The sequence below is a fragment of the Garra rufa genome, chromosome 11 (genome assembly GCF_049309525.1).
Source record: "Garra rufa chromosome 11, GarRuf1.0, whole genome shotgun sequence".
Lineage (NCBI taxonomy): Eukaryota > Metazoa > Chordata > Actinopteri > Cypriniformes > Cyprinidae > Garra > Garra rufa.
In genome coordinates, this window is record NC_133371.1 from 7,325,029 (window position 1) to 7,338,138 (window position 13,110).

At 33.5% G+C, this 13,110-nt stretch overlaps 1 protein-coding gene across 1 annotated transcript; it reads left to right on the top strand.

The window, feature by feature from the left end:
• Positions 1-2,778: 2,778 nt before the first annotated feature.
• LOC141346039 (tripartite motif-containing protein 16-like) lies at positions 2,779-12,142 on the top strand. The gene is made up of 6 exons (XM_073850957.1): positions 2,779-3,442; positions 4,447-4,542; positions 5,605-5,838; positions 6,001-6,148; positions 6,297-6,344; positions 7,512-12,142. The coding sequence occupies exons 1-6, from the start codon at positions 2,852-2,854 to the stop codon at positions 8,039-8,041; spliced, it is 1,647 nt and encodes a 548-aa protein (XP_073707058.1). The 5' UTR covers positions 2,779-2,851; the 3' UTR covers positions 8,042-12,142.
• The last annotated feature ends 968 nt before the right edge of the window (positions 12,143-13,110 follow it).

The window sequence follows — 13,110 nt, forward strand, 5'->3', positions numbered from 1 at the left end:
ATTTTTGTTGCCACAGTTTTGGAAGTGCCATTTTCTGATCTAAAGATCTGTAGAGTTTTTGGCTTAAGGTCTGCATTTAAAGTCACTCCAGAGGTGTTCAACTGGGATTAAGACTTGACTTAATGCAGACCAGTCAAGTTCTTCCAGACTGACCGAATTACATTTATTTTTTAACCTTGCCTTATACATTAGAAGGGGATGGCAATATAGTGTATATAAGAAGTATACTAATATTAATGCGGGACTGCCAACTCTCACAAATTCACTGTTGGCACTGTTCCCACATTCTCACACCACACATCTATTTTCTCATGCAGTGTCATCTGTGTGAGTTCTTGTTTTTTTTTTTTTACATTAAGAACAATATAGTTAAGCAACATCAGATGAGGGTTAGCAGTGCTGTGTACTTGAATATGGGCTTTCCTGAACAAATCAGTCCCTTTTAAACAAATCAAATGATTCCCTGACTCATCCATTAAGACTAATTCGTTCATAACATCATTTCATAAAATTATTTCTGCAATCTTATTTGCTTTGAGTGCATTCATGTCAACCCTGATCTGCACTAAAAAGTCTGTGTAAATACATTGCTTTTCAGATGCATTCCTGCCTCCCCCTTACAGGAAAATTAAAAAAAATCGGTCACAGAATGTACTGACATACACTGTAAGAAATGACCGTGAATTTAATGGTAAAAGACTGTAAAAATGACAGTAAAATCCTGTTAAATGGTTACTATATACGGTGAAAAACTGTCTTGGACGTTGGATGTAATTGTACGGTAGTATACTGGTTTCCGAAGTGAAAAAGAATGTAAAATTTACAGTGAATAAATCCCTGCGTTACATTTCAAATGTAATGTTTTTTTGTTTAAATAACTGTTCCTTCTAAGTTTTTTCTTATTAGTTTTGTACATTAGAGTTGCATGTTCAATGAATGTTTATTGCATTATTTAAGTTTCATGTGTGTTACTACGATGGTGTTTAGTGTTTGTGTGAATGACACTTTGTGAACCTTTTATATACAGTATCTCACAAAAGCGAGTACTCACAGTATATGTACTGTTTACTGTCCTCTGAAAATAACTCAACACACAGCCATTATTGTCAAAATAGCTGGCAACAAAAGTGAGTACACCCTAAGTGATAACAGCAGTGTGTTGTTTAACCATGCAAAGACACATGTCCTATTCATCATGTTTATGTTTTTATCTGCTTGACAGAACCATACGAACTTGTGTATCTTGTATTAGAACAGTTAAAATTTGGTGCTATAAGTACAATTCTCTCATACTGACCACTGGACGCTCAACATGGCATCTCATGGCAAAGAACTCTCTGAGGATTTGAGAATTAGAATTGTTGCTCTCCACAAAGATGGCCAAGACTATTAGAGGTTCAGAAACTTACCCACATTCAAGTGTTTATAAAAAAGAGATTGCATGAAGCTAGAAAAAATGGTTTTGTTTACAGGAAGATACCCCGTTCTATCTTTTGATGTTTTGTATGTTGTATGTTTCTATGTATGGACATAATAGTATACTTAAAGTATGATGTAAAGATTGCTTAAAGAAAACTTATGAGTATACTTGCAATATGGTGGCAGAGAGAGCTCAACGCGCTGCAACTTAAGAAAACACATGCAAACAGAAAGAAATGACAACAAATAAAAAAAACCATCTTCATCAGTTTGACAACACAGGCGCTGCAAGTCCTCGCAACGCAAACACAAATACATAAACGCTGCAAACACAAAAAAAGCACTGCAAACACAAACACAAAGCGCTGCAAACAGCACGGAGCACAACGGAAATGTTTCAGGGGGACCTCAAAAAGTGACGAACATTGTGCATGATAATTTTGTAGTTATCCTTGCTTCACAAGCACTTGTGTCAACAGTATTCTTAATTTACTTTGAGCATATATGCCTACATGAACCATGCTTATACTTGTATAATTTTATAAAAAAAGGTTCATTTACAGATTAATTCAAGTAAAATTACATTTTTTTGTGTGTTTCTGACGGCTTTGTAGCACAAATTGATGTATTTGATGAAACTGTCCAAAATTGCTTTGAGATCTGGGACGCGAAAGCAACTTTTTCCAGCTCTGACCAACAGCCACTGAACAAATAATCAGGTCCCAGATGTGTTCGTCACTTTTTGAGGTCCCCCTGAAACATTTCCATTGTGCTCCGTGCTGTTTGCAGCGCTTTGTGTTTGTGTTTGCAGCGCTTTTTTTCTGTTTGCATGTGTTTTCTTAAGTGTTGAGCTCTCTCGGCCACCGTACTTGCAGTATAAAACTACTAAAATAGCAGTTTACTGAGACTATACTTCAAAGTGTGCAAATGCAAATGCAAAAAAAAAAAATAATTAGTAAACTATTAGTATACCTATATGTTCACTTTTAGTAAACTTGCAGTACAAACTGAAAACACAGATGTAAACTAGTTGTGTACTCAAAGTTTACTACTGTTATACTTAAAGTATACTTTTATATACTAGAAAGTGGGCCAATTTTGTCCCAAGGAGTATTGAAATAGTACATTTACAAGTATACTACTAGTACACTGATATTTGTATCCTTACTACATAAAGTATACTTAAAAATATATATGACCTTTACTTAACTATACCTAATAAAATAAGGGTATATATCCCTTTAAATCTGCTAATGTGCAGGTTACATAACAGGTGAGTCAGAGCTTACAGACACACCTTTATGCACACCACCACACCCAGCAAACAATCAGGAAACATTCCAGTCGTTTACAGTTCAGAGATAACGAAACCCGTCAAGCGAAGTTGCCGAACTGTTGTGTGTTTTTTCTGTTTCTGTGCACATGTGGTGAAATGGCAGAAGCCAGTGTTTCATGGAATCAGAAGGACTTCATCTGTCCAGTGTGTCTGGATCTCCTGAAGGACCCAGTGACCATTCCCTGTGGACACAACTACTGCATGACATGTATTTCTGACTGCTGGACTCATCAGGATCAGAAGACTTACTACATCTGCCCTCAGTGCAGACAGAAGTTCACTCCGAGACCTGCTTTAAATAAAAACACACTGGTGGCTGAACTGGTGGAGAAATTTAAGAATACTAAACTAGCAGAGGTTCCTGTTCCTGTTAAGGCAGGATGTGCTGGAGATGTGCAGTGTGACGTCTGTACTGAAAGAAAGCACAAAGCCGTCAAGTCCTGCCTGGTGTGTCTGAGCTCCTACTGTCAAAGCCACCTTGAACAGCATGAGAGTTTCTTTAAAGATAAGGGACACTATTTGATGGACGCCACTGGACGACTGCAGGAGATGATCTGCCCTCAACACGGCCGATTGCTAGAGGTTTTCTGCCGCACTGACCAGCACTGTATTTGTACGCTGTGTACGATGTATAAACATAAGAACCACGACACGGTCTCAGCTGCAGCAGAGAGAACAGAGAAAGAGGTATGAACTCAAATCACACAGTAGTCGTGCTTTAAAAGCATACTTCAGCCAAAAATAAAATCCATTCATCAATTAGTCACTCTCATGCCATATTTGGTCTTCTGTGGAACACAAACAGAGATTTGTAGCAAAAAAAGTCCATAAAATGACAGTTTTGAATCCATAAGATCCTAACCCTTTCCAAAAAGAAGTATACTTGAATGAAAGTTCAAGTATGTTTTTAAGTATGTAAATATACAAATATAGTTGTATACTTTTAAGTGTATTATTTCAATACTCATTGGCACTAAATTGGCCCACTTTATTTTTTATTTATGAAACTTACCCACATTCAAGTGTTTATAAAAAAGAATGCATGAAGCTAGAATGAAATGTCTTTGATTACAAGCAGATACTCTGTTCTTTCTTTTGATGTTTTGTTCAGATATTCATATAACAAAATATCTACAAATTAATACCTAAATAGGGACATAGTATACTTAAAGTATGATGCAAAGTTCACTTAAAGAAAACGTACGAGTATACTTGCAGTATAAAACTACTAAACTAGCAGTTTACTGAGACTATACTTCAAAGTGTACTAAAAATGCATAAAAAGTATTTAATTAGTAAACTATCAGTATACCTATAAGTTCACTTTTAGTATACTTGCAGTACAAACTGAAAACATAGATGTGAACTAGTTGTGTACTCAAAGTTTACTACTGTTATACTTAAAGTATACTTTTATTTACTAGAAAGTGTGACAATTTTGTACCAATGAGTATTTAAATAGTACACTTAAAAGTATACTATTAGTACACTGATATTTGTATACTTACTACATAAAGTATACTTAAAAATATACTTGACCTTTACTTAAGTATACTAAATAAAATAAACTTTTAAACGTAAGGGTCTGAAAAATCCACCAATACAGTATTTAAGTTATATAACATTTCACATGATGATTTTGTAATATTTATTTTTATGAATCATTTCTCATGTTGTTCTATGTTCTACAGAGCTACCTGAAAAAGACACAGATGAAGTTCCAGCAGAGAATCCAGGAGCGGGAGAAAGACATTCAGGAGCTGAGAGACGCTGTGGAGTCTCATAAGGTGAGTACTGAAAAAGAAGAAGAACAGCTGCAGATACAGGACACCCTTTACCAAAAACAAGTATACTGCAAGTTTATTTTATTAAGTATACTTAAGTAAAGGTATAATATACTTTATGTAGTAAGTATACAAATATCAGTGTACTAGTAGTATACTTTTAAGTGTACTATTTCAATACTCCTTGGGACTAAATTGGCCCACTTTCTAGTATATAAGAGTGTACTTTTAAGAATAACAGTAGTAAAATTTGAGTATACAACTAGTTTACATCTATGTTTGTACTGCAAGTATACTAAAAGTGAACTTAAAGGTATACTGATAGTTTACTAATTAAATTCTCTTTATGCATTTTAGTACACTTTGAAGTATACTCTCAGTAAACTACTAGTTTAGTAGATTTATACTGCAAGTATACTCAAGTTTTCTTTAAGTGAACTTTACATCATACTTTAAGTATACTACTATGTCCCTATTTAGGTATTAATTTGTATATATTTTGTTATATGAATATCTGAACAAAACATCAAAAGAAAGAACAGGGGATCTGTAAACAAAAACATTTTATTCTAGCTTCATGCATTCTTTTTTTAAACACTTGAATGTGGGTAAGTTTCATAAATTAATAAATTACATTTTGAACAAAAAGACTATTGATGATAGTCCAAATGTAGATGGAGTTGATCAACAGCCCAAAGCTTGACAGTCATTATTTCCTCTTCATGGGTGGACATTTTATTCCATAACGTTACACAGTTTTCCATATCTATGGTTTTGATGCTGTTTTATGTCTGATGATTGTGTTAGATTACATGTGGAAGCATCTGTTGTGTCGGTTTCTTCTTCACTTGTGTTTGGGAAATTCTGTTCAGATGATGTGCAATAGCACCCCTAGAGTATAACACTGAAAACACAGATTCTCAGAGCACAAGTAGAGCTCAAATATACTTAGACTTTTTCTAAGTATAAGTCAAGTATACTTAAATGTCATTTTAAGTACTTTTTCGTAAGTGTTTCCTTGTAGCCCGTCTGTAACCTGCTGTGATTGTGATCTGTGTCTAACAGCGCTCTGCACAGGCAGCAGTGAAGGAAAGCGAGATGATCTTTTCTGATCTGATTCGCTCCATTAAGAAAAACCGCTCTGATGTGACGCGGCTGATCAGAGATCAGGAAAAGGCTAGTGTGAGTCGAGCTGAAGGACTCCTGGAGCGACTGGAGCAGGAGATCAATGATCTGAGGAGGAGACAAGCTGAGCTGGAGCAACTTAAACACACAGATGATCACATCCATTTCCTGCAGGTAACAGATGTAATAGTTGTGAAACAGGACATTTTACATAATTTACTGGCTCTCTAAGCAACTAAAGTGTCTTCGATTATTGTGTTAAAGGCAAATCACTGAAGAGAAGTCAACAAAAGCTGAATATTTTCAACTGTAATTGATTTTTTTTTTTAATTGTAGGGATTTCAGTATTTGTCTACACCTCTTGAACCTGCAGAGAGAATTACTGTCACTTCACCTCTCTCTGTTAATGATGTAAAACAATCTATCTGTCAAATGAGAGAGAAAATTGAGAAATTCTGTAAAGAGGAAATCAAAAGGATTTCTGGTAGGTTAAGCACTAAACATATGTTTACCATGAAAAAATGCTACTTCATCTAGTATCATGTTGAAAATCTAAGAACACGGACATTATTACAGATGTAGATGTATAGTATTTCCTCTTGAGAATTACCTGTTTTTGTTCATTTTCACAGTGAAACACATTAACATTGTTCTGAGGACCAGAAAGGACTTCCTTCAGTGTAAGTTACAAAGAAAACAAGTGAAATTATATAGGCAAAATTTAATTGCTTTTTTTTTTATTTAATTGTTTAATTGTAAGTTTACTCAACTCAAATATCCACATTTTCATGTAGTACAACTTAACATTTCATATTAAACTTAAAATTTTAAGGCAGCACCAACACTTTAAAAAAAAAAAAATTTAATTGTCTTCATATACGCTGTAAAAAAACAAAAAGTTTTTAAAAAAGTTTTTAAACTTAAAATTTTAAGGCAGCACCAACACTTTTTTAAGTTTACTCAACTCAAATATCCACATTTTCATGTAGTACAACTTAACATTTCATGTTGTCTAAACTTAAAATTTTAAGGCAGCTCCAACACTTTTTTAAGTTTTTTTTTATTTAATTGTCTTCATATACGCTGTAAAAAAACAAAGTTTTTTAAAAAGTTTTTAAACTTAAAATTTTAAGGCAGCACCAACACTTTTTTAAGTTTACTCAACTCAAATATCCACATTTTCATGTAGTACAACTTAACATTTCATGTTGTCTAAACTTAAAATTTTAAGGCAGCACCAACACTTTTTAAAGTTTTTTAAATCTATTTATTTGTCTTCATATACACTGTAAAAAACATACATATACACTGTAAAAGTTTTTAAACTTAAAATTTTAAGGCAGCACCAACACTTTTTTAAGTTTACCCAACTCAAATATCCACATTTTCATGTAGTACAACTTAACATTTCATGTTGTCTAAACTTTTTTAAGGCAGCACGTACACTTCTTTAAGTTGAAACAATTTTTTTTATTGTGTAGTTAATAACAAGATATTTCTCTACAATAAAAATGGACTTCATTCAGAAGCAACATTAAACAAACGTATTCTGCATAAGGCAGGTCCTCTAATGCGAATATGTTCGAAATATGTTTTGCTAGCATTCTCATTATTAATTTATGAAAATGTTATTTTGGAATGTTCTCTGATTTATTGATTTATTTGAGGAAACATTCCACATTCCACCTTATTGTTTTGCCAGCAGTAACATCACTTTTGAATAAAAAAAATAAAAAATTAGCAGGCGATCAAATAATTTATAGAGTTATAAAGTGTTCGGCTACATCAAAACCAAAACTGTAATATTTAAATGTTTTCTGATCACTGATATATTTGATCTCCATCAGATTCTCATCAGTTCACTCTTGATCCGAACACTGCAAATAAGCACATCCGTCTGTTGGAGAGGAACAGGTGTGCTACATACACTGACACAGTGCAGCGGTATCCTGACCATCCAGACAGATTTGATGTGTATTATCAGGTTCTGTGTGGAGAGAGTGTGCAGGGAAGCTGTTACTGGGAGCTGGAGTGCAGTGGGGATGTGGGAATATCAGTGTCATATAAACACATCAGTCGCAAGGGAACGAACACAATGAGTTTGTTTGGATGTAATGATCAGTCCTGGAGTTTGTTCTGCTCCAACTCCAGATACTCATTCAGACACAACAATATGGAGACTGATCTCCCTGTAAAAGCCGTCAGTCGTAGAATAGGGGTGTATGTGGATCCCAGTGCAGGAACTCTGTCCTTCTACAGCGTCTCTGACACAATGACGCTCATCCAGAGAGTCCAAACCAAATTCACTCAGCCGCTCTATCCTGGGTTTAGGCTGTACAGTGGATCAACAGTTAAACTCTGTGATCTAACAATATAGAATAGTCCTGCCATACAGCTTTAATTAAAGGAGAAGTTCACTTCCAGAACAAAATATTTACAGATAATTTAATTTTTACAGATAATCGATATGAAATTGTTTCTTGAGGAAGAACATCTGGAATTATCTCCATATAATGGATGTCAATGGTGCACCCAAGTTTGAACGTGCAAAATGTAGTTTAACCCTTAAATGCACACCTCGTGTCTTTAGCGACCCGGGACATCGTTCACTACCCTCTCCCTCCTTCATTTTTTTCAGTTTGACATCAACTTTCTTAATATTCCTTAATCTATTCATTATAAACAATATAAAAAGAAAAAAAAAATTTTTTTGTAAAAAGTGTATAGGGTCGCTAGAAACCCGAGGTGTGTAAATAGTGTAAGTATATTTATCGTGCACAAAAATATGTAAATATCTGATGACTAAATCCGTGTAATTCACCTTTAGTCCTTTAGGTGTCACGGTTTGATAGACAATAATGATGTGATGTTTCACTCATAACTATCGCAGGCATAAAACAATGGAATATCATCAGCAGAAATAGAACTTGTTTGAATGGCTTACTGTACGCAATAAAATATAACTATCACTGTTATTTGTTGGTGGATGCGGTGAATAAGCTGCCAGTGATCAAAATAATGATTTTGAAGTCATTGACAACGATAGCTTTGAGAATATGGTTGAGATCGCGAATACGAGCCAGATGCTGAATGTACTGTGAATGCGCTTTGAGAGTAATGGCGATGGTAAAATCATCTGCTCAAATTGAAGGCTTCTATGTTTCAAAAGGTAATAATACATGCTTTATTTTATTATACTGTAATTGTTCTTAAAATATCAAGAGTTTTTTGCTATTGCAGAAGTAAGAGATCTATCCGTGCTGGATAGGGTTGCCACCCGTCCCTTAAAATACGGAATCGTCCCGTATTTGAGAATGAAATTGCGCGTCCCGTTTTGAATCAATACGGGACGGGTTTTGTCCCGTATTTTTTATAAAAAAAAAATTAAAACAGCGTCTCATGCAAATAATCACTGCGGTAAAGCCAGCCGCGGTTCAGAAAAACACGGTCAATCCAGCCGCGATTGATTTTAAGTGTGCGCGCATACTACAGTGATTACGGTAGTTTCAGAAACAACACAGAGAGAACGCGCTTGCAGAGCGCTTTTCATTTAGACGCCCAGGACTGAGAGATAATACTACAAAATGCTCATGAATTTTTACTAACTTATTTATTTGCATTTCTGCTTTAATATCCGTTTTATTTATTGGTGTACTTGACGGTTCTTTTCTGAGAAATAGGACATTTAGACTTTAGAGTCTAATAAGTAGAAAAAAACAATGATCAGTTCTTATTCAGGACGGCCCATATTATATGCAAAACTCATATGAAACCTTTTTACTGCAGCATTTTTGAGATATGGGACATTATTACATTATTACATACGGGGTATATAGACACCATTTCTAAAAAGTAGCAAAAAACACCCTCCGAATGCGTCCCTTATTTTTGGGTATTAAAAGTGGCAACCCTAGTGCTGGATATATTGGTCCGGATTGCTAAAGACCCAAATATGTAATAGCGATTGGCGAAACATTCATGCATTTAAGGGTTTAACACAGCTTCAAATGGCTCTAAACGATCCCAGCCGATGAAGAAGGGACTTATCTAGCAAAATGATCAGTCATTTTCAAAACAAATTGACAATTTAAAAATGAGAAAGAAAATGAGATTGGAGTTTTTCGGTCTTGGGCAGAAAAAAATAGAGTTCATGCAGACTTAGACAAGAAGAGTCTTTGAGGTTAAAAAGTATATAAATTGTCAATTTGTTTTGAAAATGACTGATCATTTTGCTAGACAAGTCCCTTCTTCATCGGCTGGGATCGTTAAGAGCCATTTGAAGCTGTGTTAAACCCTTAAATGCATGAATGTTTCGCCAATCACTATTACATATTTGGGTCTTTAGCGATCCGGACCAATATATCCAGCACGGATAGACCTCTTACTTCTGCAACAGCAAAAAACTCTTGATATTTTAAGAACAATTACAGTTGTTCTAAATCACTGCAGAAGGACCAACACAGTGTTTACAAAGTAAACATGCAAATGCCCTTTACAAAAAAAAAAAAAAAAGGGTAAAACAGCGATGTAGGGTGATATTGAGGTTTTTCGATATACCCTAACTGTATTGACATATTGAACCGGAAAAAAAAAAACACACTTAGACAAGATCAGTGTTTGAGGTTAAAAAGTATATAAATTGTCAATTTCTTTTCGTTTCACTAGATTAGACTCTTCTTCCTCGGCTGGGATCATTTAGAGTCCTTTAAAGCTGCATTTAAACTGCATTTTGGAAGTTCAAACTCAGGGCACCATTGATGTTCACTATATGGAGATAATTCCTGAAATATTTTCCTCAAGAAACATAATTGTAGTACAACTTAACATTTCATGTTGTTTAAACTTAAAATTTTAAGTTAACTCAACTCAAATATCCATGTTTTCGTGTAGTACAACTTAACATTACATGTTGCCCAAACTTAAAATTTTTATTTTAATTGCTTATCGACTGAAGAAAGAAAGACATTAACATCTTAGATGACAAAAAGGGAGTAAATTATCTTAATAAAAAAGAGAAGTCAAGATTTCCAGTGGCACTCGTCCCTGAGCTCAGCGTGTCTTTATACAGGAGTGCTTTTTCGTGTCTGTTTACCAATGCGGATTGTTTTAAATTGGCCAATATACTATGGTAGATATCTTGATAATTTTACTGTCTAAAATGTGTCTGTACTTGTATTTACTATATTTATTACACATTTAATTTATTGGGCTGCTGAAAATTAGGGGATATTATTGTGTTTCTAATAGATAGTCTTCTTTCCCTTGTTTTACATTGTTGAGAAGTGGTTAGGTTTAGGTTATGTACTCAAATATCTGTAGAAGTGCAGTGACGTTCAAACGGGTAAAAACACTAGCAAAGAAAACTTCAACAGATCAACATCACTAAAGACAGAAAGGATAATGAGAACTAAACTAGACACAGGTGAAGATAATTGTGAACCAAGGAAATCAAGATAAACAGGAAATAAATAAAGGAAATGTAAACTGGGAAACTTCAAAATAAGAGTCCTATTGCACACACAGGTGAACCCTGACAAATAATACTTTTGTGCCTATTCAAGCTGAAAATCATTTTAGTGGAAATATTTATTTGTTCATAATAATGAATTTAATAATTGTTATACATAATTTGTATCACCTGAATTAAATATTAATGTTATTATTCATAAAACGTTTAGAGAGAAGATTTTTGTTCTTGTTGCACAAAGCAATGTAACACAATCTTAATTTTTATTCATAGATCAACTCAAATGTTTAATGAAATTCACAAGTGTGTTTGCGAGTCAATTTGAAAAATTTCTAAGTAATATTAAATTAAAGATATGAAAACATTAAAAACTGGGTTGTTTGTTTTGTTTAAATGAATGTCAACATGTGATTAAATAGTAGGTTTTTCCAATACAAAATTTTACCAAACTAGTGCTGGTCAATGACGGACTAAAATGTTTTATTTCACCTTCCTTTCATGTTTATTTTTCCTTCCCTTGCTTCTAGAAAAAAATTAAGTAGTGGAAATATACACTGATAAAAATGATTTTGTGGTGAAGTAAATAATACAGAAAAAAAAAAAAATTCTACATTAAATAACTGAGTTCAGGCAAGAATAAAAAAAGAAAAAGGGTAAATTTAATATTAGTACTTAATTTAGGCTTGTAGAATTAAAAATTGGAACTTATAAATATATTTTACTTGGAATTGTTTATTTTTACAAAGATTAAGTAAATATCAAAGTCATGATCATGTTCCCATCATGAACATGAAGTTTTTTTTATAATTAATAAGGTAAAAACTATTTATTTACACTGTTTTATGGTTGCTAGTTGTTAGGTTAGGTAACTTGCTTCATTTTCTACTCAAAATGACCCATTCTTACTCAAAAACTAAGAAAAACTGTTAGCATCTCTGTGTATCATCCGCCCAAGTATTGAGGTGTTTGTGTTTATTTGGTTAGTAACTACATTGAGTCAACATATAACCTCAAAAACAATAAAGAGCTGTCTACTTGCTAATACGTACATTTTTGTAAGTTTATAAACCGTTGCTGAGTGAACTTAAAATTATTAAGTAGAAATTACTCATCATATTCTAACGTTAAATTTACTAATTTCCTTTGCTAATTTTACTTTATTTTACTTAAAAAATGTGCATGCAAAAACTTGCCAAATAAAAATTAAGTAAATTTATTTATTTATTTATTTTATTTTTTTGCTGCTTCCAGGTGAGCATGTCAAACTGTAAAGAGTTAGCAAACTGTAAAGAATTTGAAATATTTTCCACATGTATTTTGTATTGAGTATTCTGCTTCTTGGGACTTACATTTAGATACTTATTCTTGAGGAAAGTTCAACTGATTAATTATTAAAAGATGCACGAGACCGCTGTTCTAATATGGCTGCAAACCACAGCTTCTCAGGGCTTACGGCTTTATTGAACAATATAACCAAAACCTATAAACATTTGAAATGATTCCATCCAAAAACAAACTCTAGCATATTCAGTTATCAGACACAACTGGAACTTCAAATGGGACTACACTCTTGAAAATAAAGGTGCTTCACGATGCCATAGAAGAACCTTTTTTGTCTAAATGGTTGCATAGAAACCTTTAACATCTGAAGAAACGTCTGTTTCAGAAAAGGTTCTTTGTGGCGAAAGAAAGAAGCTTCTTCAGATTATAAAACGTTAAGAAAGAGATGGTTCTTTAAAGAGCCTCTGACTGAATGGTTCTTTGTGGAACCAAAAATGGTTCTTCTATGGCATCGCTGTGAAGAACTTTTTAAAGCACATACTTGCAAATTTATTTAGATTTTTTTTTTTTTTTTTAGTTAAAGTTTTAGTATTTAGTCATTTATATGGGTATTTATTAAATTCTTAGTTTAAGTTTTTATGATTTTAGAACTTAGACTTAAAATGGAACTTTGTTTTGTCTTATTTTTTTATTTTTTT